Source organism: Leopardus geoffroyi, chromosome B1, assembly GCF_018350155.1.
Source record: "Leopardus geoffroyi isolate Oge1 chromosome B1, O.geoffroyi_Oge1_pat1.0, whole genome shotgun sequence".
NCBI classification, from domain to species: Eukaryota; Metazoa; Chordata; class Mammalia; order Carnivora; family Felidae; genus Leopardus; species Leopardus geoffroyi.
The window spans coordinates 49,261,156-49,273,960 of record NC_059327.1 but is presented as its reverse complement, the minus strand read 5'-3'; the positions used below and the strand labels follow the sequence as shown (position 1 = coordinate 49,273,960).

Here is a 12,805-nt window from a genome sequence, read left to right as displayed (position 1 = left end):
CAAACCTACATATGTGGGCATGGTCACACTCAGACACATTCTGAAGATAGGCTGACTGTACCAGTAGTGAAGTGAACAATTCAGACCAATGCTTAAATTTCCTCTCAAACTTAATGTTTACTAACTAACTGGATTGCACAAGAATTTGGAAAAATGATTAACTGTGCTTGGGTCTACTTTTTTCTTCAAAAGGTCCCAGATGTTAAAAACATCAATTAAACAAACCATGCATTTTGAGAACAGAAATATCAATGCAGGTGTCATCTAATCTCTCTCAAGTAGGGTTCCACAAAAGAGCTAACCCCCACAGAAAGTTTGGCATATAGCTAGGCATTATAGGTACATAGGAGAGAAGTTAACTCATTACAAACAATGACTACTTTTAGGCATCAGGCTTAAGTTTTGTGGATTGACAAGGGCCCTGAATTCATCTGATTACCACCAATGGGCAATAATTTTAATAGTTGTAGTACCCACAAAGATAAACAGATCACATTCAGCTCTACCTGAAGGTAGCCACTAGCTGTATGTAGCTATTTATATTTGGATTAAAATTAAATAAAATTTAAAACTCAGTTCCTCAGTTGCACTGGCCACTTTTTAAGTACTTACCATCACATGTCACATTGGACTGACACCACATTGGATGGCACAGATTATAGTTTGCAACCCTGCAGAAGGTTCTAGTGGACAGTGCTGATCTAGAATGAAGTTCAGACTTGGTTTTCCTGACCTGTCTCTTCTACAGTTCAGCCACCGTCATATTTGTCTTTCCTGTCTTAACATCTATATTTGATCCTCAATTACTCTTTGCTTACTTATTAACTTCTAGTTAATCAGTCCTGTTGGTAAGAAAGTGTGGGTCCAGGTCTGAAAAAAATTTATGAACAGGACCCAATCTCTCTATAAAATGAAGAAACTAACCTGGTATGGCCGTACTTTGTGATGAATTTCTTGGATTCCAACCTCTCTGGTTCTCACGTCTCGACACTGAAGAAAAAAAAAGTGGAGGAAAGGGGCAAATACAAAACTGGGTTAACTAATTCAATTTTTATTCATACCTTTCCACCAAACCCTGAGCTCAAAATTAAGTTTGGACATAATTTACAATGAGATAATAAGAACTAAATTTAAAAATAAAACCATCTTTAATAAATCTAAGGATAGGGGAAAACAAAGTATGAAGTTAGTATAGTATTGCTTTACAAACAAGCTTAGAATTCAGAGATCAATATATGATACCCAAATAACATATGTCCTAAAATCTGGAAATAGTTTTTTTTACCCAGGGGATATAGCTGTACCTGTAAGTAGAACCCAAAACTATGTATACAGAAGAGTAAAAAGCAAATTCCTAATTTTTAAATATCCTCATCATTTTATGGCAGTTAACATTTTTAGCATTACCATGCTTGTATCATTTAGAAGTTGGAAAGACTGCTGTGGTATTTTTTCTTTTTTTCAGAAAAGGGCACTGTGGGAGAAAGGATGGGAGGGAGGGAGGAAAGGAAGAAAAAAGATGGAACCTAGAGCTATTTATTATACATCTGAACCACAGTCACAAGAGCATCACTGGGAGGCTGCAGATGATATACATGCAATGCTTCTCCTTGTATGGCCAAGCTTATGTGATAGGACTCTCACGTCTTTTTTTCTTCTTCTTAATGTTTATTTAAGGGGGGAGGGGAGGGAGGGAGAGAGAGGGAGAGGGCAAGAGAGAGTGAGTGAACACTCAAGCAGGGGAGGGGCAGAGAGAGAGAGAGAGAATCCCAAGCAGGCTCTGCACTGTCAATGCAGAGCCTGACACAGGGCTCAAACTCCCGAACCGTGAGCTCATGACCTGAGCCGAAATCAAGAGTTGGATGCTTAACCAACTGAGCCACCCAGGCACCCCGTGACCCTCACTTCTATTCCACAATACAGTATACATAACTACATAGCCTGACATTTATAATTACAGAGTCATTACAGTATTCCATTATATATCCCATGGTATATTTTCCCATACAGAACTGTAAAAATTATTTTCAGGATTCTAACATTTTCTACCAGTGAGAAAAGATCACCCTAGGAAATGTGATGATGTCATGCAAGCTATACTACTAAAACAGCATTATTTATGAAGTGTTGTTATATATGTAAAGAATTGCACGAGAAAAATAAGAGCTCACTATTCAGTTTTATAAAAACAAAGCTATTTCCATGTTCCAGACATGAGCCCAAGATAATAATGCTTTAATGTGGAGTCCATGAACTCAAAAATTATATAGCAAACAAAGATCACAAGTCTCTGTAATTACAAATCTATTACATTTAGATGTTGTCTTTTAGCTACAGCAGTTCTATACAGTAGGTTGCATGTGAACAAGCTATAGTTACATGCTCTTAATGAACACCTGCATGCCTTTTTGGTGGTGGTGGTGGTGGGGGGGTGTTATGAGAGAATGCTTTTTAAAAGCAGAGATTGGTGTGTGCTCATTTTCTGGTAAAGACAGTCTGTGAGCTAGATGTCTTTCAGCTGTCTTCAGTGTTTAGACTCAAACCCAATTTAAGAGAGAATATAAGGGATACAGGGTTAACGACGATAGCTAGATGATGAAATTATCAGGATAACCAGGTCAGGTCAGTCACTTTGGCTGTGGTATTCTCAGAGGAGAGAGGTGCTGGAAGACAAGGACAGCTGGAGACTGGGAAGAAGAACGGGCATAATACAGACTTGTCTGCTTGTTTGGTGCTATTAATTACTCTGATTACTGTATTTGCTATTTTTCCAGAACTTGAAATTGTCTTTTTTTTTCTTTCTTTTGTAGAATAAGCCGATCATGTTCACAAACTCTCCTTTGGATAATTTTCTGAAAAGGTTTCTCTATAACAATTTGACTGAGAGAATAAAATGTCTTGGGCAGGTGCACAAACATGACATGCAGTCTTCAAAACGATGTCTCTCAAAGTCTGTATTGTTCATGAGAACATCCCACAGCTCCATTCCAGACCTAGTGAATCTGAATTGCTGAAGGCAGAGCCCAGCAATCAATGCTCAGGCCTTGACCCCACTTCTGGCTTTTCCTCTTTAGCAGCTCTAAGAAGGAGTTTCTAGGGCACTGTGAATTTATGTTATAATCACCTTACTGTGATTTATGAATCATGTGCAGAGACTGTTAAGTTGCAGATTCCTGGGCTCTTCTGCATGTCCAAGGCCAGAAGAAAGAAGGTGTTTAGTAAATATCTGAAATAAGTAAGTACTTGAAAAAACATGGGGGTGGAGCAGGGAAAGGGACATTGGAATATGTGGGCAATAGCACTGTTTCGTAATCATTTTACACAGGTTATCCTGGTGTCTTCAAACATATACTCATATCTTCTATCTCCACTAGTCAAGAACTGAACACCCAATACTTCAAAAGAAAAAAAAAAGAAAAAAAGAAATACTTCAAAATTTAAAAAAGAGAGTTGAGATCATAGTTGGCATCTGGCACCCTTAAATCGACAAATATGCTCTTTTAGAAGAAAGCAGAGGGGTGCAAGGGAGAAGATGCAGCCTTTGCAACCACTGGTTTCAACTTCATGTTTTATATACACCTAGTAAGAATGCCTTCAGTATATGAAAACTTTTTGACCAAACTTGGGAGTCCGTGTGTACCAAAGTTAAGTGCCTTGTGTTTCAGATTACTTTGATCTCAACAGTTACTGTCAGACTCTTACCTGTATTCCAAGGTCTTTCATTCTTGCAAATGCCAGCTCTCTCAAATTACCATGCTCTACTCCTGAGCTGACTAAGGGCATTGGAATATCTCTGCAGAAAAAAAAAAATCAGCTGTTGCAATATATAAATCATTCTCTACAGCAGAAAGGCAGGGATATTTTAAAAAAGGAAATAAAAAAACCCAAACATACAAAAATCTACAGAGGAGATCAGAAAAGAAGGATATTCTAACCAGGAGGCAAGGTTCAGGGCTTCTCTGTCCCTCAGTTTTCCCATCCATGAAATCATGATTTTCACCAACCACTCAGGGGTTTTGTGAGAAACACATGATGGAAATCATTTTATAAGATTACAAAGTATAAAACAAAACTGATCATCATCAGTAATGGTTTTTGGTTGAAGAGATATATGTACTAAACAAAACAAGAAATCCAATATGTCTAAAGAGGAGAAATAATTACTATTTTTTAAATGTTTATTAATTTTTGAGAGAGAGAGAGAGAGAGAGAGAGAGAGAGAGAGAGAGAGCGCACGCACACGTGCATGTGAAAGAGCACTGGGGGACAGGGCAAAGAAAGACAGGAAGAGAGTGAATCCCAAGCAGGCTCTGAGCTGTCAGCATGGAGCCGGATGGGGGGATCAATCCAAGGCCACGAGATCATGACCTGAGCTGAAATCAAGTTGGACATTTAACCGAATGAGCAACCTAGGTGCCTCAGAATAACAATTATTATTAATGCACTACTTTATTGATGGCTTATAAACACTTTCCCATACCCGTTGCTGAATGATAAGTAACCAGGAAGCTCAAAAGCCTGGTTTAGCCAACAACTGGACTTAAAAAGAATATATTTTCCCTTGTTTCATATAAATCTAAATTAGAAGCAACCCTGCATTAGAAGAGTTACAGCTTGCCTAAAAATGAGTGGAGAAAATTCTATTTCCTGCCATCAACACAGCATAAAGTGCCAGGCATCAAGTAGATGTCAGTCAAATCTTGAAGTTATGAGTTTTATTTTGGTAGCCCCAACACCCTCTTTTAGACAGATATCAGCATCTAAAGATAAAAGTTAAAACAAATCTGAAGAATATACTTAGCATATGTTTCCTATTCAAAGACAAGTCCCCAGTTTGTTTTGTCTAATATTTGGCTCATTAGAAGGCAGACTTGAAGAATACACCAAATATCCTTTCTTCTCATTTTTGCTTTTGAATTATCTTGAGTCTTTTTCTTCTCTTTTTACTTATCCCTCCAAATGTTAAGTACATACAATTAGCTAATTCACCCATTCAATTCTAATAAGGTATTTCTCATTCACTCAAAAGGATCAAAGGCCAATCAATTAACATTAAACCCTACACACAGGGGTGCCTGGGTGGTTCAGTAGTTGGCTAAGCCTCTGACCTTAGGTCATGATCTCGTGGCTCCTGGGTTAGAGCTCCACATCCGGTTGTATGCTGACAGCTCAGAGTCTGGAGCCTGCTTCGGATTCTGTCTCCCTCTCTCTCTCTGCCCCTCCCCTGCTCATGTTTGGCCTCTCTCTCTCTCTCTCTCTCAAAAATGAATAAACTTAAAAAAAAAAAAAACAACTATACACAGTAAATCTATTAGGCTCTGGAAGCCAATGGAGTTTCCATTAGACACTATATGAAGCAATGAAAAGCCAAAATTCTTTAAGACAATGACACAACAGGGAGTTCAAAGTTAGAGTGATATTGAATAAATATATTTTAAGTGATTGGTTAATATATGTGGTTTACTTACAGTTTTTAGTAAAAAAAAACTAACTTTCTATCTTTGAAACTGTAATTTCTTTTTTTATATAGCTTATTTATTTATTTTGAGAAAGAGAGAACATGAATGGGGGAGGGGCAGAGAGGGAGGGAAAGAGAGAATCCCAGGTAGGCTCTACACTGACAGATGCGGGGCTGAAACTCACAAACCATGAGATCATGACCTGAGCTGAAATCAAAGAGTCGAATGCTTAACTGACTGAGCCATCCAGGCGCCCTGGAACTATTTTCTTAAACTCAAATACATTTTAAATTAGTAATCAGATGCAACTAAATGAAGGTTACTGAAGTAAAAAAAATATGCTTTATTTCAGCAAGGAATGTGCAAATATACTGTTTTAAATATTTTGCTGTTTCATATTACATAAACCAAAGTTCAAGTCTTCTAAATGCCCTTTTATACCCGGAGACATTTTATAAATAACTTACAAATATCTGTACTTTCACAACTTAAAGTAAAATTTAAAATCCTGTTATACATGACATGAAGTTAATCTGATAAAGTCAATGGCAATCACTGTTAGTACCCGTTATGTGACAGATACTTCGATTCTTGTTACTCTCTGCACTTAAATTCCATAAAGGTAGCTTGCACACTGAATTCACAAATACTTAAACACAGCTCCTACAGAAAATGCAGGGATAGGTTTCTGTGAAACTGTGGTCACATTTTCTTCAACTGATCAATACATAACTCTGTTTTATGTGTTTCTTTTTAAAGATACTTTATTTAACATATAACAGATTTATTAACATAGTACTTGTGGGTAGCAATAGTATAATTCATGCCTTAATGAAGCTTATCTAATATTCGTTTTCTTCAAAGGCTCATCACAGCCTTCTTGTGCTTAGGAATGCTAGATAGAAAGCATTTTAGCGCTATGCGTGGGGCCACTTTAAACAGCAAAATCAACACAAAGCACAATAATGTGAAAAATGGGTTAAGCAGATTGCGAAAAGGATGCCTGTTTACAGTACGAGGGCTGAAACAAGCACACAGTATCAGAACAAAATCTTGTTCCTCATCAACCCTTCAACTACTAGTCTAACATACACCGCTGACTCTTGTTTCACCATCTCAATAATGGCTGTCAAATTGGTGATTATCATCCCTTCTGCATTTCTTAGTTGGGCTTGTAAGAAGAACTTCCTCTTCTCCATTTATTTATTTATTTATGAACTCGTGGACTCCTATTTCATTCAAAGAGCTGTAATCTGATACTAAAATTATTTATTTTGCTTAAATTAGATTTGGTCAGTAGGTGTGTATTCAGGCTGGTTTCTGGTTCTTTTTGACATGTCCTCATTCCTTGGATATTTCCTTACCTTCTAGAACAACAAGATGTTCCAGGTTTATCTTGTACGTTTGCTGTCCCAGCCCTGGAACCGACCATTTTTCCAAGCAGCGCTGATTCTTTTAAGTGGAGAATGGTATTTATAAACCAAGATCTGGGTACTCACTGTATTCATTACTACTGAGGTATCATTGCTTCTAGACTCTCAGTATAAACAACCAAGAAATTTATGTATGTATTATGTGTATACATATATATATATATATATACACACACACTCATATATGTATGTGCATGCATGCATATATATGTTTATATATCCATAACTATATCTATATGTAAATTTAAAAGCCCCATGAGTTCATGCTGATAATTACAATTCTAATCCAGCATTCAACTTTCTACCTTTCAGTGTTTATAAATCCCTTCAGACAGTGAGAAATCTGGCTCTTTTATCTTTAACGTATTTACATTTTTGCTAAATCAAATAATTTATTTGCTCAGTATAACCAATCTCCTAACTACTCAAGCTGCTACCACTGTACTCCCTACCTTTACTCTCCCTTTCTTCAGATGGCAGACGGTTAATGCCTCCATGGCATTGCCTCCATGGCATGGTGATGGGAAGGAGAGATGGAAAGGGAAAGGAAGATGGGCTCTACAAGTATTTTTAATAATGAACCAGTACTTTCAAAAGACCCTAAAATTTTCAAAAGAAGTAAACTCTGTAAGGGATAGGTTTTATCATATAGTGTTGTTAAGCAGAATTATATGACAGAAAGAATTACCAGCAGGGCTGGCTAATAGTTTGTGGGGCCTAGTACAAATGACAAGAGCTTCTTGTTAAGAAATTATCAATAATTTCAAGACAGTGAAAGCAAAGCATTAAGCCAAGTTCCAGGCCCTATGAGACTACACAGGTCATATGTCCCAAAAGCTGGCCAAATCAGGGCCAAAGCACAAATCAGAGAGGACCGAGTAATACAGGGCTTTATAATGATGCAGACAGTTCATAAATGTCCTTAAATTCATGTCTGTCACTCCAAAACCGCAACATGGTTTTAACAGTCTTTGGCAGTGACGTGCCTCAAGTATGCCAGGTGCTAGTTTTTCCTCATTAAGGAATAGAAATGTGGCAATCTCCACTTTCAGTGATAAGGTCTTTCTCAATGAAAATGAAAGGCCAGAATTCTATATATCCCGAGCATCCTCTATACACAAAGTAGTGTAGTAAATAATCTGGAATATATAAACAGATATTGTTATAGTCTTCTAGGAGTTCAAAGCCCAGGTGAGATTACTGACCATCTGAACTCCATCTAGGTAGGAGTTAAAATTATTTTTAGGTTTCTCAATTTGTTTCAATCTAGTTTCACTTTCTTGGCTTGAAGAGAGATTACATTCAAGAATATTTATTCACTTTTCTATTTCAACAGGTAACATTTTAAGCTCAGAGGTGCTAATATTTGCAATTTGCTCATCAAAAACCTTTCAAAGTGATGTCTAGAGCTTTTCTGGTCTGAAGTTTCTCAAGCTTCAGAAGCATGTTTTGGTTGCAAATTGGTATTCCTATTCTAATGCTTCACAGTGACTTAAATATCACATGGAGGCCGACAGCTGTCAAATAGCCTGCAGGAAGCAGCACTTTCCTGAGGCTCCATCATGTGTTTGGACAGAATTTTACATTTAATCATTCACTGCACCCTTCAAGGCGGCAATACAGAATCACTATTCGAATACTGCTTCGTAAAAATACCCGGTAAAATGTTATTGACCCAAGTGTCATAAAATTAAAAGTGTAAATTAGTTAAGGTGGGGAAAATGTCCAATTAAAAATATCAAGCAATGTATCTGTAAAATATAGTATTTTTAAAAAGCCAAGTATAAAACATTGTGCTTTCATTTTATTTTTTTATTTTTATTCTTTAAAATTTTATTTATTTATTTTTGAGACAGAGAGAGACAGAGCATGAGCAGGGGAGGGGCAGAGAGAAGTGGAGACACAGAATCCGAAGTGGGCTCCAGGCTCTGAGCTGTCAGCACAGAGCCCGACGTGGGGCTCGAACTCACGGAGTGTGAGATCATGACCTGAGCTGAAGATGGACGTTCAACCTACTGAGCCACCCTACTTTCCTTCCTCTGTCCCTCCCTTCTAACACCTGTCTGAAAAACATTTTTCTTCTCCCTGTATGTTTAGATTCACAAGTCAATACTAAGTATATCGCCTGTCACTGGCAGAAGTTGTCACTGGGTGAACCTACATAGGAAGAGTCAGATATCCTAAAGGCTCAGAGCACAAAGACACCTATGATTTTCCTTTACTATGATTTAAAACAAAAATAAACTCTAATTATTAAATTACCCAGATTCTATATTCTGGGAGGAGGCTTTTCTCCTTTGCCAAAGGTTTATCAGTTTTCTACATTCTCCAAATTGCTCTAAAAGTTTAAAACTGAAGCTAGAAGGAATGTTGGTAAGTCAAAACCATATTATTCTCTCTTCCCAAATCAGGTTTCTTAGTCACTTAACACTGTGTAGAGACCCAGCCTTCTCTTGTACACACTGTGTACAATGTTTGAGTTACCCACTTAAACTTTCCTTAGCACCCCTATTTTCAAAAATTTACCATCAGCTATGGATATCAGTTTCTTTTCTTTTCTATATTTATTTTTGAGAGAAAGAGACACAGAGAGAGAGAGACAGAGCATGAGTAGGGGAGGGGCAGAAAGAGAGGGAGACACAGAATCAAGAGCAGGCTCTAGGCTGGCAGCACAGAGCCTGACGTGGGGCTCAAACCCACCAACCATCAGATCATGACCTGAGCCAGTCGGACGCTTACCTGACTGATCCACCCAGGTGCCCCACCAGTTTCTTTCTAGAGGTCCAGATATACCAAATTTGAGCTATAACCAAATATAAACATGAGTAAATAGAATTTAAGGTTTTTAAGCAGAGGCATGAACCTGTTTCACAAGAACACAGCTATCAGACTAAGTGTGAAGTGTACTATGTGAACACGGACATGGCTTTTTGTCTCCCTAGCCTTTGTATTTATCGAGGAGAGTGAAGATAATTCAAAAGGGCTCTGAAAGATAAAAGCAAAATTAATGAAATTTTCTTTGAGCTACCGCAATAAAAAGTACCATCTACTTTATGACCCAGATTCCTGAATGGCAAATTATATATAAACCGACAACTGATTTAAGAAGAAACACAAATAATAATCAGTTACATGAAGAAAATGTTAATCTTCACTAATTACTACAGAAATACAAATTAAAACCCCTAGGTAAATAAAAAATATAAGTATTCAATTCTATAGAGATAACTATTTATTACTCTAAATTGGTAGATTATCCAAATCCCTTTGGAAAACCATATCAATATATAAGCAAAAACTATAACTCCCCTTGTTCCAGAAAGTATATTCATCATCATCACACAAAGATGCTTACTTAGTTCCTTTATCATAAGTAGTCCTAGATTATACTAGTCTAGTAGATTACTTCATCAAAAGTAAAAAGTTCTATGTACATGGATTTTAGCTGTAGTGGAGGTCAGGATAATGATTGCAAAGCAAAAACCCTTGCTTGAGGAAAGCATCGGCCTCCTAGAGACTGAAAAGCAAGGGCTTTGGATGAATGCACTAACCTCTGCCTCTAGACTTCTTCCCAGCCTGTGCTCTTGCCCTACAGTCTTAGACCTGAACCTTGGCCTCCAGCACTCGTCCCCTGCAGACTGGCTGCCCCCACAACCCACATCCTTCTATCCTGGCCATTTCTCCCACCTATTGGAGTTTTGTGCAATTCAGAGCTTAATAAACTGACAACTATTTGCATAGCCTTTAGTCAATGGGAGATTTTTGTTGAAAAAAAACCAAGGACATCCCTTCAGTCCTGAATACAGTTTTACTCTTAATTCCTAGTTTGCTACTCATTAAATGTGTTAACAGGACTCTTAAAGCTTTATTATTTAAAGAATTTTTTTTTTTTAAGGAATTTCTACACCCAATGTGGGGCTTCTGGATTGAGCCAGCCAGGGACCCCCTTAAAATCTTATTTTATTTTAGCTTTACATTTTGGAAATGGTGAAACATATATGAGTTCAATTAAATAAGTAATAACCATGAAAAAAAATGATGAAAGAAAAAAAAGAAGGCTGGAAGCAACTTACATGTCCAACATTAGGGAACATTTTACTAAATGAGACAAAATGCTAGACTACTGTGCTGCCATTAAAATTTTAACTATGAAGATCACTCTAAGCCTTTAATAAGAAGTGAACACAGAAATGCAAACACAATATTTGCCAGTATATAAAATGTACTGCTGTGTAAAGATGCATTTCAAATATACAAGGAAATTTTTGGAAAAATAATATTATTTATGTATATTAATATATGTATGTTATTAATACGTATTTTAAAAATGTTTTTAAAGTAGCTTTATAAAGAAATTATTTTGGTATGTAAATACAGTACTGTATGGCTGGAAATTAAGTAGGAAATGTAAGCTCTGGATAATTAGTAATATTCTACAAACTCTGTTGGAAAAAAGTATAAAATCACATTCTCAGAAAGAAATGTCTTGGGAATCAATGAACGGTGGTACACAGAAGCACTCACTACCCTCAGCACCATGAAAATCTAGGCCAGAATTTCAGTGATTATTGACAACAAAAAGCATGTCAATATAAAATAAATTTGAACAACTTTTTATGCAGTATATACAAAGAAAATATATAAATAAAAATGGGTAAAAAGTAGCAAAATATAAATATGAATGAATTCCTATGTAGGTAGCGGCAGTAATAGTTCAGTAATATTCAGTGCAAAACATAAGGTAACATATTTGAAGGAATTCTGTCCACACTTACAGGGAAACCAATGCTTTATTGAACATTAGTCCACAGTAAGCTACATGAAACAAAAGAATTCTAATGGAAACTTGTTTAATAATAGCATAGTTATATAGAAACACAGAAAATAAAAAAATAAAATAGAAAGTATCATAAAGATTTTAATCTTTATTCTAAAACACCTAGAAAATAATTGCATTCAAAATTAAGTGAAGTATCAGTCCCAAAGCATGAAAGTCTGACATCACAGGTAGACTCTGGATGATTCTCTCTACCAAAGGCATTTGCTGTGTTAGGAACTGAGTCGTCATTATCTTGAAATAAATTCTGAGTCTGAGATATTACTAATTCCACATTTTTAAAGAGATTGAACCTCGTTTCACAGCATTCCATTAAATTTTAATCCCCTGCCCCACATTTGTAAAAATAAGAGTGTCAATTCAAAATCATAAGCCCACACCCACCCATACCATTTGCCTTGCATAAATCTCTTAAGTGATGTACTGACAGAAGTAGAACTGACAGTATGGCCTGTTGGCATTAGAGCTGAGGAACTCTTCTACTGCCCAATTCTCCAGAGAGAGCTGTAATGGGGTCATCACAGACAGGAAAACTGAGAACAGGGAGGTTGTTTTCATCAGCCTCAGGTTGGTTATCCACAATATTATGCCCTTCTCATCATACAACTTTTGGTTGTATAATACACATGTTCTAAATTCTTCTGGTCATGACCCCTTTACAATTGTCCTACAGAGATTATTTCTGCTGCTCTGGTTTTCTTAAAGTCCTTATCTTCTCAGTTGGTGGTAGGCCAGGATAATGTCCTATGGTTATATTTCATGATCTATAAAATTAAGCTTTTAATGTTATAGCACTGTCTCTGTTGCCTTTGACTCACTGGTACAGGAGTAGGAAATTTAAAGCTGAAAGTGAAGGGGGAGAATGCAAATTCATCTGATTGAGTGACCTATACCTTGTTACTTTTGTTAAGAAAACTATGGTGTCTATGGCTGTGAAATTTCTATCTATTCTGTGATATTTGCTGCCATTCTCTGCTGGTGGGAAGTTATTATTTTCAGTGTTCTCTGGTTGCCCTGTAGTGTAAGTGCTTGACATTAAGTTTTTGATGTCAGAAGAAATCCATCCTGAATAAACA

General features: G+C 36.7%; 1 protein-coding gene across 1 annotated transcript in view; it reads right to left on the bottom strand.

Annotated features, from left to right (window-relative positions):
- The window catches only part of ELP3 (elongator acetyltransferase complex subunit 3), a 98,093-nt gene that overhangs the window by 22,524 nt on the left and 62,764 nt on the right, over positions 1-12,805 (bottom strand). Inside the window, exons 11-12 of the mRNA XM_045461481.1 lie at positions 3,703-3,793; positions 925-990 (exon numbers count right to left, since the gene is read on the bottom strand). Of these exons, the coding sequence (XP_045317437.1) occupies positions 925-990; positions 3,703-3,793 (157 nt within the window). The remainder of the gene's footprint in view (positions 1-924; positions 991-3,702; positions 3,794-12,805) is intronic.